General features: G+C 35.7%; 1 protein-coding gene and 1 non-coding gene across 3 annotated transcripts in view; both read left to right on the forward strand.

Moving 5' to 3' along the window:
- Positions 1-17,359, forward strand: part of LOC120626298 (V-type proton ATPase 116 kDa subunit a1-like) — a 56,713-nt gene extending 39,354 nt beyond the window's left edge. The window contains exons 4-14 of one of the 2 annotated variants that reach the window (XM_039893764.1): positions 409-735; positions 5,594-5,770; positions 9,211-9,423; positions 9,840-9,990; positions 10,537-10,910; positions 11,726-11,835; positions 12,440-12,567; positions 13,071-13,288; positions 14,452-14,620; positions 15,826-15,997; positions 16,318-17,359. In XM_039893764.1, coding sequence (XP_039749698.1) covers positions 409-735; positions 5,594-5,770; positions 9,211-9,423; positions 9,840-9,990; positions 10,537-10,910; positions 11,726-11,835; positions 12,440-12,567; positions 13,071-13,288; positions 14,452-14,620; positions 15,826-15,997; positions 16,318-16,450 — 2,172 coding nt within the window. In that variant the 3' untranslated portion in view covers positions 16,451-17,359. The remainder of the gene's footprint in view (positions 1-408; positions 736-5,593; positions 5,771-9,210; positions 9,424-9,839; positions 9,991-10,536; positions 10,911-11,725; positions 11,836-12,439; positions 12,568-13,070; positions 13,289-14,451; positions 14,621-15,825; positions 15,998-16,317) is intronic. The other variant, XM_039893765.1, reaches the window with a different exon arrangement.
- LOC120626641 lies at positions 8,481-8,642 on the forward strand. Its single transcript, XR_005658870.1, has one exon. It is a non-coding gene; the product is annotated as a U1 spliceosomal RNA (small nuclear RNA).
- Positions 17,360-19,324: the final 1,965 nt, after the last annotated feature.

Genomic DNA, 19,324 nt, shown 5'->3' on the forward strand with positions numbered 1-19,324 from the left:
GATATGTTTCTTCTTGGTTATAGATTATACCTGTGTAACCTTTCGATTGTACCCGTGTTTTGATTGACAAATAACGCAGCAAAAAGCAGTTATTGTGGCTTAACCATAACTGGGAGACATATAGCCTCGAGGACTAAAGCTCCAATTCGGTATAAAATCTTTAACAAATAATATTTCAACCTATTTACAGAAAACCATAAGAACGTGTTCATTAGTGAAAATCGTATGAAAATCCGTTCGTTAGTTTTTCAGTTTTCACACCCAGACAGACAGACGCGGCGGGGGAGTTTGTTTTATAATATGCAAAGATTTAAAAGTCAGACTTATATTTCCTTGTTTGAACAAAGAATTTCACCGATCTTTTAAATTTATTATGTTACTTTAGATTAATAGGTACTCATTTTTCAGGAGAGAATAGACTACATAGAATCCGAAATACAAGAGATAACCAAAAACGCACAGAACCTAAAAACCGATTACCTTGCCCTAATTGAATTGAAGATTCTTATAGAAAAGACGCAGACCTTCTTCCAAGACCACAGTGCGCACAGAAAGATATCTGCCTCCGTTCAGATTTATAACAATGAGGGTGCGATAGGACATCTCGGGTTCATTGCTGGTGTTGTGGCGACTCCGCGAGTTCCTTCGTTCGAGAGGATGCTGTGGAGGATCTCCCACGGCAACATCTTCTTCAAGCAAGCCCAGATTGACGAGCCATTAAAAGACCCAGTGACAGTAAGTAGTTTCAATTTATTGAAGTTTCTCTACTGGATTATTAGTCATCTTTTTGGCAAATAATCAAAATATATTTTGAATTTCATTGAGAGCTCCATACACTTTCCATCTTCTTATCGGCTTCGCAGTCTCAGGTTGCCTTTAGGAGATCACTTTTAGTGATAAGGAGCACTAAGTACTTATTGTTTTCCTTGTGTTTTTCCTCTTGTTTTGTGTTGCAATAAAGTTTTTTTATAGTATTCTATTCTACTTTTAGACCTGTTCACCATCCTCATCATCTTATAACCATTACCGGCCAACTACACAACGAGAAGTGGTTAAAGTAACAGGTCTTTCCTCCAATCTACATTTGGCCAGCGTGGTCACCAATCTACTACGGCCTTAACCCCTTCTTTTTGTGGGAGGAGACCCATATATTACCCGTATATATATTATACTAGCGTACCCAGCCCGCTTCTCAGGGCTAGATTTTGCTTTATTTTATTTAAACAATAAACTTACATCATAAAATTTTTAATTTAAGTCTCTCTTCTATTCTCTTCTCGAGCGGGTGAAGCCATCTACACCCATGTACACCCAACAAAACCATGTAAATAAAAGCTGTATTTGACAGTTTGACAGTTCAAATATAAGAGTACTCCGATCGTCACCTAAACATTGGTAGCAAACAAACTTTCACATTTATAATAGTAGCATGGATATTCATGAAATAGGCGAAGGATATTATGTTAAGTAATTGGAAAGCCCTGTTTATTTTTAGCCCTACTGATTTTCCTTAATGTAACAACAATGAACTGAACGATACAGTGCTTTTTCCCATATCCGCATATCCATGTGTCAGTAAAAATAAAACACTCGTAGGTCATAGCGGTAGGCTTCGATCAATAAAAACGTGAACCCGGGTGAACGTCCGTATGGCATTTAACTTAATAGGTAGATGTTCTTTAGGTACTAGCTAAGTGTACCTGGATTTGCATGGATTGCGTTCGAGTGATACCAATCTTTGTCACCTATATTATGCTTGTTTTTACTTATGCTTGATTTCCAAGTACTTTAATGATTAGTATGTATGACTACCCTACATAGGAAGTTATGAAAATTAATCCGGATTCTTCACATCGAACAGATCCTCAACAATTATTCATTGTAAAGTCAACATATCCTGAGGATGCTCCGGTTCCGGAGCGAAACGTGCGTAGAGGGTACATCGCCGAGGATCTGTTCGGTGTTCAGTATACGGATAGAAGTAATTATAAATTACACCATACAGATTCTCCTGCTGTTCGCGGAGTATAGCAAATTAAGCTTAATTTTCATAATATATTATGGATTTGCGCAAAGTAACGCCTGCTTCTACCCAATATTCATAGGAACTGTAGGCTGTAGCTAATTCTACTTTCTCAAAAATACCGCCTTACTACAAATTTTTACGACCTCCTTGGCGCAGTGGAGAGCGCTTTGGAAAGTCCTGGGATCGATCCCCGGCAGGGGCAAATTGGGATTTTTTTATAGTTTCTGTATTTTCTTTGATCTTTATAGTTTCTGTATTTTCCTTGGTCTGGCTTGGTGGGAGGCTACGACCGGTGCTAGTTACTGATAAAGACGTATCTCCAAGCGATTTAACGTATAGAAATCGGGGTGTATTAAAACTGCCATACCACTATCAGTTTAACACGCTGTATGTTCCATTGACGACCTCTCTGGCTTCATTGGCATCTCTGAATTTTCTCTAGTTACAACCCTACCGACAATCACGTGCCGCTAAGTGATTTAGTGTTCCGGTGCGATGTCGCGTAGACACCGATTAGGGGTATGACTACCATACTCCGTAACAGGTAAGCCCGGTACCATCTTAGACTGCATCGTCACTTGATACCATGAGATTGAGTCATGGACTATCTTGTGCGGGAATAAAAAAACCGCTGCTCTTATTTGGATCTCATTTCAGTAGGTGGACTTATATTTGATACTTTCGTTCCTGAATGGACTTTATTCTCTAGGCTAGGTTGGATAGCCTAGTAAGCTATGATAGCTTTATGGTTAACGCTTAGGCCTCCCTTTTTGGGGGGCCTAAGCGTTAACCAACCTAATCCCGGAACGCAACTCTACTTTAAAGATGCATGCACGTTTTTAATTTAAGCTATTAAAATATCACTTGTTCAATCGCGAAGGAAAACACCTAAAGGAAAACAGCATGCCTGAGATTTCTCCAAAATGTTCCATAATGATGCGTGCGAAGTCCACCTATCCGCACTCGGCCAGCGTGGTGGACTAACGTCCTAACCCCTTCTCATTCTGAGAGAAGACCCTTACCTTGTAGTGGGTCGATAATAGGTTTATAATGATGAGTGTTTAGGTCGCCTTTGCACCCTAGCACTAAGTACTATGACTGTTTTCTTTATGTTTTTCCTTCTGTGTTTTGTTGCAACAAAGTTTTCCTAATCTATTCTATTCTATGATTATGAGGTACATTCCAAAGATATCAATCTCTGAAAGTTAACAGTTTGTTTACATTGTTGTTGAGTTAGTTTCCGAGAAGTTTCATAATTATTGGTAGTTAGTTATCTGTTGTCACTTATCAATTTTCACCTCTATTGTCATAATATAATACATACCTATTCGCCTACCAATTGTCTTAGGTACGAAAATGTTAAATTGTGCGTATTTCCTTTGCATTCTCAAAAAGAGAGTAATATTATTTGGATTGATGTATGCATGTGCCTGAGTTTAAATAAACTCATCATCATAACTTTGATGTATTTGGTATCCAAAATCCTTACATCATTCCGAGTGGAACTGGTTACAATTTTTTTTAGTATTATTCAATATGGCGGTGAGATGGCCCCATATTCAGATGCATTCATATTACAGTGTGTTTTTTTATAATTTTTTGTTCCGTGTATTTTGTTTTTTCGTATTTTTTTTCTTGACTAAGTTATCTATAAACAGTCTTTTAATTCAAATAACACAAGTTAACTCCAAGCCTTGGAGGTTATTTGCAAAAAAAAAAAATTACACCGCGGTTGATTGCCTCATCTGGTGACAGATGAGCTGGCTCATTTTTGCGCAAAGGATCAACCTGGCTGTTTAGTAATGACCTTTACAGTAATTAGTTTACTTATAAGTTATATCGTGACATTATCAATTATCTATATTCTTATTAAGTACAATAAAATTGAAATATACTTTTTTTTTGCAAAATTTCAAAAAGTCGACTTTTTCAAAGGGTCAATCTGCAACTTCTGCTGTCTGTTGCGACTGATTGCCACGTTATAGGACCGTTTTAAGTTTTAATTTATTTATGTATTCATGAAAATCAATAGCGTTACAAATAAGTACAAAAATTCAAAATGTAAATATTCTTACAATAATAACAAAATAAAAAAATACATTCTGAAATAAAAAACGCTTGCGAGTGTTTGTACGTAGGCTTATTATGTATTAGATTATTAGGATTATATATTATTATTATTTTACCCTTATTTGTATAACACAACATTAACATATACCTACCAACATTAAATAAAAACAGAAACATAAAGAAAGAAGTAACAAGAGGCGTCCTTATCGCTTAATAGCGATCTCTGCCAGGCAACCTAGAAATTAGGAAAAAATTAGAGGAGAATAGACTGCTGGTATTACAATTTTTTTTCAAAACTCTTTATTTGTATACCACAACATTAACATATTTAAAATATAACAAAAACAGAAACATCGAAAGAAGTAGTAATACAAAAGGCGGCCTTATCGCTTAATAGCGATCTCTGCCAGGCAACCTTAGAATTAGGAAAAAATAATATATATATAATAACAACACCTACATAATTAAATACTTTAACATACAATAAATGAGTAAGTATATACATACTATTAAAAGTCGTTAACAATATAATGGGCCTTAACTGCTCTATTAAATATCGCCAGTGATTTGGATCGTCGTATACTCAATGGAAGCGCATTCCACAATTCCACAGCTCGTACGCTAAACGAACGCTTATAAAATTTTGTCCTATGATAAGGCATACTCAGCGTCAGCGCACGGCACGATCTTAAATCAGATCGCTCACCAAGAAAAGTGAACTTCTCTTTTCAATACGAGGGAGTTTTTTGATGAAATAACACACAGTACAGAAGTGAAAGTACATGCATATCCCGGCGACGACGAATAGGAAGCCACTTGAGTTTTAGTCGAAATTCGGAAACATGGTCATATTTGCGAAGGCCAAATATGAACCGAATAGCAAGATTTTGAAGACGCTTACTACACATTTATTACACATACATCAAACATAATATTTAAATTTACAACACATCAATATTTAAATACTTTGACATACAATAGATAGAGAGAGTGAATACAATGTACATATTAATACCCATTGACATCTTGGAGATGTCTCTTAAAAAGTTTAAAGTTTGTATAAAACGTAAGCTTATAGAATAGTTCTTTTATAGTATAAAGGTCTATGTAATCGATAAAAAAGCTCGGGTGTGAATTATAGCTCTAACCAGGTTGCTCTTCTAATAATTTTGAATGACAATGTGAGATGGTGATAGCAAAAAAAAACTCCCGGCTAAGTTTGTTGCGGGCCAAGTTTGTTCTTCTTAGACCAGGACGCGTTTAGAACTCCATAGCTTTAGTTTTAAGTTTACGAATGTGGTTATCGCCATCATCTCACTACCGTGTAATTCTCATGTACCTGCGCATAAAAAGAGCCACCTATGGGCCTTGAATAAAAATATTTTTGACTTTGACTTTTGACTTTGAATAGTCGTCGACAAAGGTTATTGTGTATGTGGTGTTTTTTAAATTGTTATTCAATGCTGTTCCTAGATCAATTCAATCTTGTTATTTCAGGGGCACGAGCTACAAAAGACAGTATTCGTGGTGTTCTTCCACGGGGAGCAAATCAAGCTGCGGGTTAAGAAGGTGTGCCACGGGTTCCAAGCCACTCCATATCCCTGCCCTGCCACTTACAAGGAGCAGCAGGAAATGCTCGCGGGCATATCAACCAGAATTAAGGATTTGGAAATGGTAAGAAAAATAAGTAAATCCTGTAAGCACATCACACACGACAGTAGAGACTCTTCTAAAAAAAGTAGCCTACGAGTGATTTAGACGAATACTAGCTGACCCGCGCAACTTCGTCTGCACCAAATCAGTTATTACAGGTTTTAATATCTTAAACAAACCTAAATGATTGTTTTTCAGTGTCTAGGTGTCTATCTGTACATTATAAGTATTTATATGTATTATATTCATAAAAATATTCAACAGCTATCTTAGTACCCATAACACAAGCTACGCTTACTTTGGGGCTAGATGGCGATGTGTGTATTGTCGTAGTATATTTATTTATTTATTAAAAACTAATTGCAGCGCCATCTGCCAGGTCCAGTTTTATTTCCAAATAATATTCATTCATACATCTATCCTCACAAACTTTCGAATTTATAATATTATTAGGATGATCGCATGCATTCGATGCCTTGCGACTTGCTTTTATCTGTGAATAGTTATGTATTTTATCTTCGACAAAAGTTCTTCATTAAAATTAGACAATACATGCTTGATAGTATACACTTTCAAATAAAACAGAATTATTCAAATCGGTTCAAATTTAACGGAGCTATTAAGTAAAATTGATAAAAATTTTCATCCCATTTCCCAAAGGAAACTTATAGTTTATCGGGATTAAAAATATCCTATACGTTGACCTGGAATATGACCTACCACTATACCAAGTTTTATATTAATCCGTTCAGTAGTTTTCACGTGATGCCCGGACAGATAGACAGAGAGACAGACAGACAAAAATTAAAATAGAAATATGTTTTGGACTCAGTATCGATTATAAAGCAACCCCCGTTCAACATTTTCAAAAAGTATTAAATGTACAGAAATCTTCCAGTTACATTTTATTATAAGTATAGATTATGAGGACAATGTGCAGTAAAATAAATATATATACTTCAACAATACACAAATCGCCATCTAGCCCCAAACTAAGCGTAGCTTGTGTTATGGGTACTAATATGACTGATGAATATTTTGATGAATAATATACATAAATACTTATAATATACATAATAAACACCCAGCACTCAAAAACATCACACAAATATCTCCCAGTGAAATAAAACCCAACTCGGTTGAAAATGTATCCACACTTTTATTTCTCACTCTTTGTGCCATGAATACTATTACTACCAAACGCAGTCAATGGAGCGAATGCCACCTGAATCCAAGATGGTTTCCATTTCTTCGCTCCGGCTAAATCCGGCTCACTGATTGGCCCACAACCTAAAGTCATAAGTGGCACGATTTTTTCCCGCCAACCATTCCACCCACTTACCTATATAAAATTAAATGTTAAAAGCATTTTAATATTTTTGCGTAATTACAAATATAGGTATTGTTTACAACAAGCGAAGAACAAAATTGTAGATATAAATTGATCCATTATAAGTATGATCTAATTGAAAATACATGATGATAAAATATGAATGTAACATTGTTATCTAAACATAACAAGCAACATAAATGATGTCAAGGTGTCAAGGAATACATATCTATCAATTTGTATCAGATTTATACACATTAAAGTTCTTATTAGCTTTATAATCGAACAGAGATCCAAACATATATTAGTCATCTTAAATAATTTGGTGCTTAATGCTACATTAAGAGCCCGCTAAGAGCTTTAACTGACTGTTAGTGTAAACGTGTATCGTACTAACGAGTAAAGTTAATTGCTGATGTATAGGTCCTTTAAATATAAAACAGATGATTAGCGACGGTTCATATGTCGAGACAATTAAAGTTTACGACAGATTTAAGGAGGATTTAATTGAATTATTTTTAATATAATTTATTTAGAATAGACTTTTTTTATGAAATTTTTATATAGGTAAAGAAAAGATTTTTTTTTTTATTTTAGTAGAAATGGAAGACCTAGTTGGTCGATTTATAATTAGTTCACATGTAAGGTATTGATTGCCATATTGGATTTTTTGTAATTTCAATTTATTTAAGTTTTATTACACCTATACAGTGATAATAGTTTTTTTAGTTCCACTCCACGTTAACCTTCGACTGCGAACTTACCTGTAGGTCAGAGATGGTACCGGGCTAACCTTAGGGGTTGGCAGTTATATAAAACTCACACCCGTGATCGCTTTCTACGCGTTATTGTACCGGAACTCTAAATCAATTGGCGGAAAGTCTTTGCCAGACTTATACAAAAGCTTATCTCTGATCTCTTTTAATATGAGAGTAGTTTGGATAAATTACTAAATTAATGTATTATACAAGTCTTATGCCGTGCTACCTCGGTACCTGCTTTCTAATTCATCCATATTATTTGCTCATTAAAATGCGTTAATCTTATTTTATTATTGTTTAACAAAACATATGAATCCTCTTTGTTTCTAATTCTCTAGTGTTTAGAAAAAAAATATATAATTAGTCAATGAAAAATATTATTGATTTAATTACCATATTATTTCCATAAAAATTTTATTAATATACGGATAACTCGACCTAACTTGATTATTGTACGTGTGAAGGTTCTTTTAAAAAACGCGAGCTACATGTTGTGCTTCATGTTTAACGCCATCTAGTTAAAATCGCATTAACTTGCGATTTCAACTAGATGGCGTTGAACATTCATCTGATGGTTTTGCATTACGCTAGAGAGATTTTTGCTGGAACAATGACTATCCCTGCTTACCGGTGCTACTGCATACTTACCTGGCGTAGGGGACACCGTGATCATATAGGCGGTTCCCCCAGAGCGAGGCCCTTCCATTGCACTGCGGTTGGGTTGACCTCTGCGATTATCCCTAATGCGGATAACTCGGACGCGTAATTTTTGGTAGTGGGGACTGCGTGCGCGCCGTCCCCCTCGTATACAATTATACTCTTACATATAAATTAAAAATATATATATTGGCATCAATTTTATAATGTGTTATCGGAAGACTTGTGATACCGCATTTTGGTCAAATAAATGCCGGTTGCACTCCAGCCCATATTAAATGAATATACATTCATTGTACATAAAATAAAAAAAAAAGAGAATTTTAAATTAAATGTTCACACTGTTCTCTCCTCTAGGCAACCGTATGCAAAAAAATGCTCCCTTTCGATGCTGTGTAATAGAAGAAAGCACACTTAGTTATAGTTGACTGGGGACGTAGCTATTAAAATCGTGTATCATCACTGTTGTTTGTATATACTCTTACTTTTACCTCATTTCCCATGTGGGAATTAATAAAAGACAGAGGCATGGTCGAGGAAGGATAGAGCTAATTTTTCATATTTTTTTTTAGAGTTTGCAGTCTGTAAAATGGTAACTAAAGTAATGGTAACAAGCGTGCTGCTTCATCGTCGTGCGCTAATAAAACTGTCGGTCATACGTATAATCTATCAAATTCGCCCATTGTACATACTTCAACTGTTCTCTATTTTAGGTGTTGGAACAAACGGAGAATCATCGCAGGCTAGTCCTCACCAACATAGCGAGAGACATCAGCACGTGGATGGTAGCGGTGCGGAAGGAGAAGGCCATCTACCACACGCTCAACATGTTCAGCATGGACATAGTGAAGAAGTGTCTCATCGCCGAGTGCTGGGTGCCACGGCAAGACCTGCATATATTGCAGAATGCGCTGGATAATGGTGTGGTAAGTCATTTATCTAGATAATTTTAATACACATATTGGGCACCACCTGGAAGTTACCTCTAACTCCTAATAATAAAATCGTAGCCTTAGGGTTTCCATCGTACCAAAGTTGTCGGTACAGCTGAATGAGTCCCAACCCAGGACCGAGGTCCCAAGTGTCCCAAGGTGCTAGAGTGGCGACCCTGCACGGGAAAGCGCAGTGTTGTATGACCCCCATCATACGGACAGAAGACATCAAGCATGTCGCTAGAAACAAGCTGCACAAGACAGCGGAGTGTTGTGTCCATACACTTATTTCCAACGAACGTCTATCGGTTGAAATGATGACGATATACCACCTATGGACTAGGCCTAGGATTGTAGGGCGTAATGCTCAGGCTGACAAAAATGCTAGTGATTTATTACTATCCTTCCAGAAAGCCAGTGGTAGTCCAATTCCTTCATTTCTGCACCACGTGCCAACGAGAGAGATTCCGCCCACGTTCAACCGCACCAACAAGTTCACTCGAGGTTTCCAGACCCTCATTGATTCCTATGGAATTGCTAGCTATAGAGAAGTAAATCCAGGTAGAACATTTTTTATATATTTTTAAATACATGTGTGTTACATTGGAACCTGATTGAAAGTAACGGTGGGGCAGACAATGGAACCCGCTCGTTTCTTCTTCTTAACCTTATCCCACGTTATGCGGTTTCTTCTTTAAACTTTAAGACAGATTTTCACTTTTGGTTTTTGCATATTTTCATGACCTACGGCCTGCTTGAAGAAATCTTTTCTTGGGATTGTTTTAGTCGGTGGAATAACTGCTAATTAAGGTTAAACGTGTAAATTATTGATAAAGTTCCTAGGATGAGCGACGGCTCATTTGATTTGATTGACATTTGGGAGGGATAACTAGATAAATGTATCAAAGGCATGATGTATTAATAAATAAATAAATAAATAAAGTAAAATAAATAAATAAATAAATAAATATTTTGATGGCAACATGCTTATGCTCCCGTCTCCAAATAAGATGTGCGTTCTTGGAATTGGTAATTTAAGCTTTTCAAGGTCACTTTAGAGATTAGTACACTAGAGTCTGGATATTAATTTATATGTATTTATTTCAGCACTGTACACAATCATTACATTCCCATTCCTCTTCGCGGTCATGTTCGGCGACATAGGCCACGGCATCATCATGACAGTGTTCGCCGCCATTTTGGTGATCTTCGAGAAAAAGTTCGCCAAAACCAAAACTGACAACGAAATATGGAACATATTCTTTGGAGGCCGCTACATTATACTTCTAATGGGCATATTCTCCATGTACACGGGCCTAATATACAATGATATGTTTTCGAAGTCACTGAATTTATTTGGTAGTAGCTGGAGCAATGTGTACGATGAACATACGTTGAATTCTTCATCTGATTTTGACTTGGATCCAAAAGTTGCTTATAGTGGAACACCTTATCCAATGGGATTGGATCCTGCTTGGCAGGTAATTATTTCAACATCATCTTCCTAATACACCCAGCAAACGAAAAAAACATAGAAAGGGTGTCTTCTATGTTCTCTAACCAATTGTTATTCAAAATGGGTACCAATCAGTCTACAACGTGTAAATAAAAAGGAAATATTACTTTATAGGTACATTATTTACTGTCTCTGAGACTTATCTGCCGACCCGAAACTCTAACAGTTTTTGATAAAACCACTGCTATAGTTTTTACTGAAAGAAATCCAATACAGCCCTAAGATCACATGCAAAATGAAAATCAAGCTACTCCTGTCACTTTGGTGCCGTGTAGCGTATAGGTAGGTATAGCGTGTAGGTACTATGCGCGTGTTGGTCTTTGTAGTGTTGTTATAAGTAAACACTTAGAATGTTTTGTATACAAAAATAAATATGATTCTTTTGATTTAATATTTTTACATGGTGTTTCCTTATGAAATATACTTATGCACCCTTCAATAGTATTTCTTAATCTGGTTACACGTTGTATATGGAAGGCACCATGAATTGCATCGCAAAATACATGATTGGTTCTACTGTGTACAATCACGGCTGGTTCCGTAATGCATGAATCAGCAAGGGACTCAGCCGTGATTGGCCGTAGTTAATCAGTCAGCATTGTAAGTAAACTAAAAGCATACGGGGCACACTTCTTAAGCCATGTTTTCCAAGCTATGATTTCGTTAGGGCCATTTATGAGCAGTACTCCTTCTATGTTTATTTTCGTTTGCTGTCTGTACCTAACAAAGTACCTCTATTCTGTGACAAACGTTTAAAAACCTCGCTTTCTTGTTTTACAGTTCGCGGGCAACAACATTATATTTCTGAACTCTTTCAAGATGAAGCTGTCTATAATCTTTGGAGTGCTACACATGGCGTTTGGGGTAACATTGAGTGTGGTAAACTTCAAGTAAATGCTATATTTAAGAAATTAATCTATAAGCCGCGCTAGTAAAGAATATAAATGTAAATGGTATGAAAACATTAAGCTTAATCTTTCCATAGTATGAAACAAAGTCGCTCCTGCTTTTCTTAAACTTAGATCTTTAAAACTACGCAACGGATGTTAATGCAGTTTTCAGCAATCGATACATTTAATCAAACTGATTTATATGTTATATACTTACATTACCATTATAATATCTTAGACGATATCAGAATAGAACGTTTAATAGAACGTTGTTTTTTTAATAAAAAAAATGATTATTTTAGATCATTCGTTGATCAGTTTCTACTTAACTGTAAATATAAGTATAATACTAATTTGTTTATTTCTAATAACTCAGGTAACAGCTGCAAAAGTGGTTTATCGTCAAGACCACATTAAACCTTTTTCCTTTAAATCTACTTCCTACCATCTGCAGTTCTCCAATGGTAAATAAAAAAAAAATACTTATTTTTGAAATAGCAAACATACATTTAATATTATCTTCTCTACTACCGCGGTTTATATAGTAGTTCTTGGTGTGTTCTTAAACGAACGTGACATTTACTCATGCGACAGTATTTTTCAGTTTCTTCAAAAAACCCGAGATGATCCTGCTACAGTATATCCCACAAGTTCTGTTCTTACTGCTGCTCTTCTGGTATCTTTGCATACTCATGCTAATGAAGTGGTGGATGTACTCCGCTGAGGCGACAGGTAATAACATATACCGGTAACAACATAACTACCATTTTTACAAGGGTATTTCTAGACTTAGATTGTAGTTTTAAGTTGGAGGGCCGGGCTCGATTCCCAGCAGGGCAATTTGGGAATTTATAATATCTTAATTTTAACGCAAAATGACGGGGTGCTATAAGTTTGACGTGTGTGCGGATGTGTGTGCGGATGTGTGTTTGAGAGTGTGTCCGTGCGCGTGTGTGTGTGCGTGTGCGTATGTGTGTGTGTGTGTGTGTGTTTTGTGTGTCTGTGGGGCATCTTATTTCCCGAACGCATGAAACGAATATGACATTTTTGTTGAAAGGTAAATTAGTCGGGAGTATTTTAGCTATGTTTGATGAAAATCAGTCCAAGATAGCGGACTCCAAAAAATAGCGGATTTCATATTTTTCACCTTGAAGGTGTATGGGTATCAATTGCTTGACTATTACAATGTTTATTTTTATTTTTAATTGATTTAATGTCATGGCTACTGTCCACAGATCCAGCGCTAGGAACGTCATGCGCCCCTTCAGTGCTGATCATCTTCATAAACATGATGCTGCTCAAAGGGGCCAAGGACAAGGAGCCGTGCAAAGCCATGATGTACGACGGTCAGGATACGATACAGAAAGTGTTCTTGGCTGTCGCTTTCCTGTGCATACCGGTCATGCTGTTCGGGAAACCAGTTTATCAACTCATGGCTGCAAAGAAAAATAGAGTAAGATAATAATATACCACTAGTTTTTATTATTTTTTTGGCACGCCTCATAAGCGAAGCGTTAAGGTGGGTATTACTGTCAGTTTACGTACACCGAGTGATTCTGCGACTTAAAATGTCACTTTTTTTATTCTTTATTACTTTTATAAGTTTATATTTATAAAATTTTTATAATAGACAAATGTTGCCAAAAAACATTTTTATAACACTCATGATATTATAAAATCTATTTTTTTTATTATTTAAACTATTTAAATAAGTTCTTTCTTGGATGTCCATGTGTCTGTACGATAACGAGCGAAATACTGCACTTATCGAGTTGTTTTTTTTTATAGGCTTCAGTGTTTTGAGGAATAGAAGCCTATTACATTTCACGGTATAATTAGATGTAGTTTAATTATTATTTACAAATAATCTCAATTTTATAATTATGAATGAGATTATGAGGCGTGCACTTCTGGATTTTCCGACTATTTAAAGTTATAATTGACGGACTGAGCGAATGGCTCACCTCATGGTAAGTTAAAAACCATCGCCTTAAAACATAGCAACATTTCGCAGGGCATGCAAGAAACACGTCCATTAAAGTGCCACCCGTGTCCTTACGTGCTGAAGGATGCATACGTTTACTACATAAGGAATCACACTTTAAAAATATTAAAGCATATTTATTTTTCTATTCAAACGAATTCAAAACATCCTAAGTATTTACTTATGACAGCCCTATTGAAGATTAAAGACCGACACGCGCATAGTACTACACTACGCGCCGCATACCTAATAAAGTGACAGAAGTCACATGATTTTAATTTTGAATATTGTATAGAAGTGCGTAGAAGGTACATTGCGAAGAACTGTTCGGTGTAGAGTATAAGGATTGAAGAAATTATAAATAACACCATACAGATTCTCCTGCTTTTCGCGGAGTATAGAAAAATAAGCATAATTTTCATAATATTTTAATTTTGCATGTGATGCTGTATCTGATTTCCTTCAGTAAAAATTATGGCAGTGGTTTTCTCGGTAACTATTAGGTTTTCGGTTTCACAGATCTCAGAGACAGTACATAATGTACCTCTAAAGCCTGTACAGTATTATTTCGGTTATCATTTACACGTTGTATATAGCTTGAATGTAATTAAAAATGTGTTGTTAACCCCCAGCGATACCAACAAGGCGTGGAAAGTGGAGAAGTTGTTGAGGAAGGTCACGGCGACGGGTTCGGTGAACTGATGATCGTGCAGGGTATCCACACCATTGAATACGTGCTGGGCTGCGTCTCGCACACTGCCTCGTATTTACGACTCTGGGCATTGTCTTTGGCCCATGCTCGTAAGTGATCTTCTATTATTATGAAAATTAAGCTTAATTTGCTATACTCCGCGAAAAGTTGGACAATCTTTCATCAATTATTCAATGTAAAGTTAACATCTCTTCCTACTACGTTTTTCCCTTTTACGCCATTGGTTGCCTGGAAGAAATCGCTATGTAGCGATAAGGCCACCAAATTGTACTCTCTTGATTGTATTTATATCTTTGTAACTACTTTTTGTTTCTTTGGTGTACAATAAAAGTGTATTCATTCATTCATTCATTCATCTCCTGAGGATGCTCCGGTTTCGGAGCGAAACGTGCGTCGAGGGTACATTGCTGAAGTTCTGTTTGGTGTGGAGTATAAGGGTAGAAGAAATTAAAAATTACACCATTAAGATTCTCCTGCTTTTCGCGGAGTATAGCAAATTAACCTTAATTTTCATAACATATCATGGAATTCGGTAAAGTAACGCCATCATCAGCTTACCCACATGAATTTATTACTTAGACCCTTCAAACTTATACATACTTTAATATAAAAAGCTGACAAGTTTGTTTGTTTGTTTACTTGAACGCGATGATCTCAGGAATTACTGGTCCGATAAGAAAAATTCTTTCAGTGTTGGATAGCCCATTTATTGAGGAATGCTATATATATATTATCACGCTAAGACTAATAAGAGCATACCAATGAAGAATGTTCAGAATTTTGAGGTTTTTTTTCTCCTTTTTGTCATTACAGATTTGACAGCGACTTAGCGTGTCCATGCTAAGGTGATTTCTTGCCATAATCCATGTGAACTGCGCTTCATATATGCATAAAAACTTGCATATCTAAACCCACGTGCAACAATTAGGCAAAATAATTGCGGTTCAAAATATAGCTTTACATATGTTGTTGTGTATATGTAGTTTGTGGACTGTATTATAGATTATAAAATGAAATTAAACTAATTGCTGTTTAGCTAGGATATTCATTTTGTTACAATTAATGGAGTAAATGCACTACCGCCGATGCGTGAATCGCGCTCGCCGCGTAAGTCGAGCTCGCGGGAGCCTCGCGTAGCCCGCGAGCGCGCGCATACAAGTGGACTTATGCATAAACGTACCTGATGTCTACCATCAATACCCGACTTAGAGATTTTTATGCTACCTGGCTGCGTAGTGCCCACACCGATTAAAAACCGTACACACCACTGACTGTGGCATGCTATCTTCCACAGAACTCTCAGCAGTATTATGGCAGAGGCTGCTCAAGATGGGTCTCGGTGCAGGAAGTCCGACGAACGCGATTGTGCTGTACGTGATCTTCGCGATGTGGGCCTTCTTCACGCTGGCCATCCTGGTTCTGATGGAAGGGCTGTCGGCTTTCTTGCACACCTTGAGATTGCATTGGTAAGTTAGATGGAACCTCAGGACTTTCACAAAGTCAAATACTCAAAGTCACTCAGCGAAGCACATCTAGTTCTGTAATTTCTCGGAGTAATGTGCGTTTTGAGCAATAATATCACTTGCTTTAACGGTGAAGGAAAATATCGTGAGGACACCTGCATGCCCGAGAAGTTCTCCATAATGTTCTCAAAGGTGTGTGGAGTCCACCAATTCGCACTGGGCCAGCGTGGTGGACTACGGCCTTAACCCCTTCTCACTGTGGCAGGAGATCTGAATCATAATTTATAATAAAGTATTCACTGAGTTTTCTTACGACATTGCAGGGTGGAATTCATGAGTAAATTCTACGACGGTCAAGGCTACGCGTTCTTTCCGTTCTCTTTCTCAGCGATCCTCGAAAACGACGAGGATGATGTTAAAGACAAGCCGAATCCTAACGGTGGGCCACCCGAGTGACATTACTTCACGGGCAAATTCCAACTCTATGACTATGAAAATTCTTTGGAAGTGAGACGAATTTGGCATGCGGGGCCTATCTCTTGAGAAAAAATATGTCTTAGAAGTCACAGAAACTGCCTTGTAAAGTTAAATTACAAATATGATTATATTAAAAAAAAGTTATCTTTAAGTGAATGTTATGTAAAGCGCATAAAAAAATGCTTGTTGTATTTCTTACAGTACAAATAAATATAGCAGTTTATACTCTCTCGCTGCCACCCTGCGCTGCGCTGCGTTGATACTATGTTTTTAAATACTTTTATATGTAAAGGCATGAGACACGATTAAACTGCTCCTTTTTAATAGCTACTGAAAATAAAAATTTAACCCCACAGCAGGCGGTTCAATAATATTTTATTTATTTATAATACTTATCAATGAATGTCATATTTTTGCACATTACTGTATTAGTCTAAAGTTTTGACTTGATAAAAACAACTTTACAGGCTGACCTAGTTGAATTTGTAGATCTGTCAGCACTATCCCTTTCTTAATAAGTTTCATAGACAATATAGCGCAAACATGAGTTATTACTGAAAACGCCAATTAATTATAAGCCTTGTTCCTTTGAATTAAGGTTTTTAAAAACTATATCAACAAACTCGCCCTATTTCGGTTTCTATTCTCGGTTGCCAACATGACGTGTTGCAAGCAACCAATAGCGAACTAAGATTTTCCGCGCGTAATTGTATTGCGTTATAATTGGCTAAAATATTTTGGCACCTAAAAAATAAACTATTACTGTAATTTAAAAAAAGGCTCAGTTGCTTAGTCCTAAACAAAGTCAGTAAAATTATCTAATTTCGATATTTTAGTAAAATGTTATAATTTTTACATTTAGTAATGTTTTATAATCTTGTACCTATATTCTTGTTTTAAAACGTAAGTTGTTCAATTGTTTATTTTTAAAATTTTAATATTATTGTTATTTCATTTGATTTTTCATTTATCTACCAATTGTTTAATCGCCAAAGATGTAATGTATGTTTCATATTTAATTTTTGATTTGCGAATGTGTTTTTGTAAATATGAATAGATACACTTATCCAGTGCCTTTATAGAGTAGGTAAAGTTTTGAAGTATATCATTTTAATTGTAAGTATTTAAATTGCATAATATTGATTATAAATAATCTTAAATCGATAAATGCGAAATTTTGTCACATAATTATGCCTATTCTACTGTACACAAACGACTAAAATAAACTTCATTTACACAACAACTTCAATTATATCATGTGGATTAATTGACTGGTTTCCTACTGGAAACTCTAAATATATAGCATTACTTTTAAAACTGTGACACATGTAGGGCCATCCTTTTTACTACGGTTATTGAATTAAAATACCACTAGTCAACTAAGTTTACAATCCATTCACTATAACTTGTCTCCTATAAAACATGGGGGACAAGTTATAGTGAATGGACTGTAGTTTATAAACTTGTACCTATACAACAAACCTGACACAAATATGGCTTTATGGGCAATATCTTTATTTCATTTTTGACCATATTATGATCACAGACAAACATTATACAACTTTATTTAATCTATAATCATAGTTTTACATTTATAGTTCATTATATTGGACTAACAGTTAGTTACGCCTTTATCTGCTTAGAACTACTTTATTAGCATTTCCGGATATGTAAAGGCGGTCCAATGACCTTTGAATGTATGGTGTGCACCATAAGCTCCACATGGCTCCATATGGAGTGCGACTCCACACCAACTTAACTCAAATTAAAACATTGAAATGTGAGCTTTATTCATTGTTAAATAAAGTAGTGTTTAAAGTGTATGACAGTCGGAGAACAAGTCATATATTATAATAATTTGTATAATAATTCAAAAATTAACCTTATGTAGTATAGGTTACATAATATAGATGAGGTGAAGGTCAGTCGATATGGCATGGGAAGGTCATTGACCTTGCAATGAAGTGAAATAGTTCAGTGATTGCCATGCTAAAAATAGGTCAGATTTATCCTTACAAGTCCTTTGCCTACTTATGAAAGTTCAGTCAAAAGCGGCTCAGCTATTCGTATATAGTCGTACATAGACATTAATACAAAAAGTTAAGAAATTTTAAAATATATGCTTTACGCATGATATTGTTCAAAGAAGTTTAGAAGCCTAATAAAAGCTTATACAAACACGGACGGACACTTTTCATTCTATTCATATGTATAGATTTAAATATTGTTATGATATAAGTAATATTAAATTTTGTTGTTCAATTACCGTTGTATCTAAGGTAAGCAGTTAAGGTATAACTTTTAAGTAGATAATAAGCAGTAATCGGAATAAGTTAAGCGATTTCGTGTAATTTCATTATGTTATCTTAATATCGATCTGCCATTGAATCCAAGTAAGTTGGAATTTAAATTACAGCAAAAGGAATAATATAGAAATCCTACTGATATTATAAATGTGAAAGTGTGGATATTTGTTACTCAATAACGCAAGAACGACTGAAAGTATTTGCATGAAATTTGGCATGCATGTATCCTTTGACATGAAAAAGAAACATAGGCTTCCTTTTATCCCGGGAAATAAAAAAAAAGTAAACCGCGGGATTTAAAAAAATCTTAATTCATGCGTCCATCCATAAATTTCAGCCTAAAATATTATATTAATTTATAAATATAATAAAACTCTAGATTAGCCCAACTTAAAACTTTACAAGAAAATCTAAAGCTATCTGGTGAATGCATTGTTTTTGGGCTAACTTTTTTATAATTGTGTAAAATGGTTACTACCATTACGTGAAAGAGAAAAAGGCAGATACATTGTAGAACATTTGCAGACTCCCTCATCATCACCATCAT

Source organism: Pararge aegeria, chromosome 9 (assembly GCF_905163445.1).
Source record: "Pararge aegeria chromosome 9, ilParAegt1.1, whole genome shotgun sequence".
Lineage (NCBI taxonomy): Eukaryota > Metazoa > Arthropoda > Insecta > Lepidoptera > Nymphalidae > Pararge > Pararge aegeria.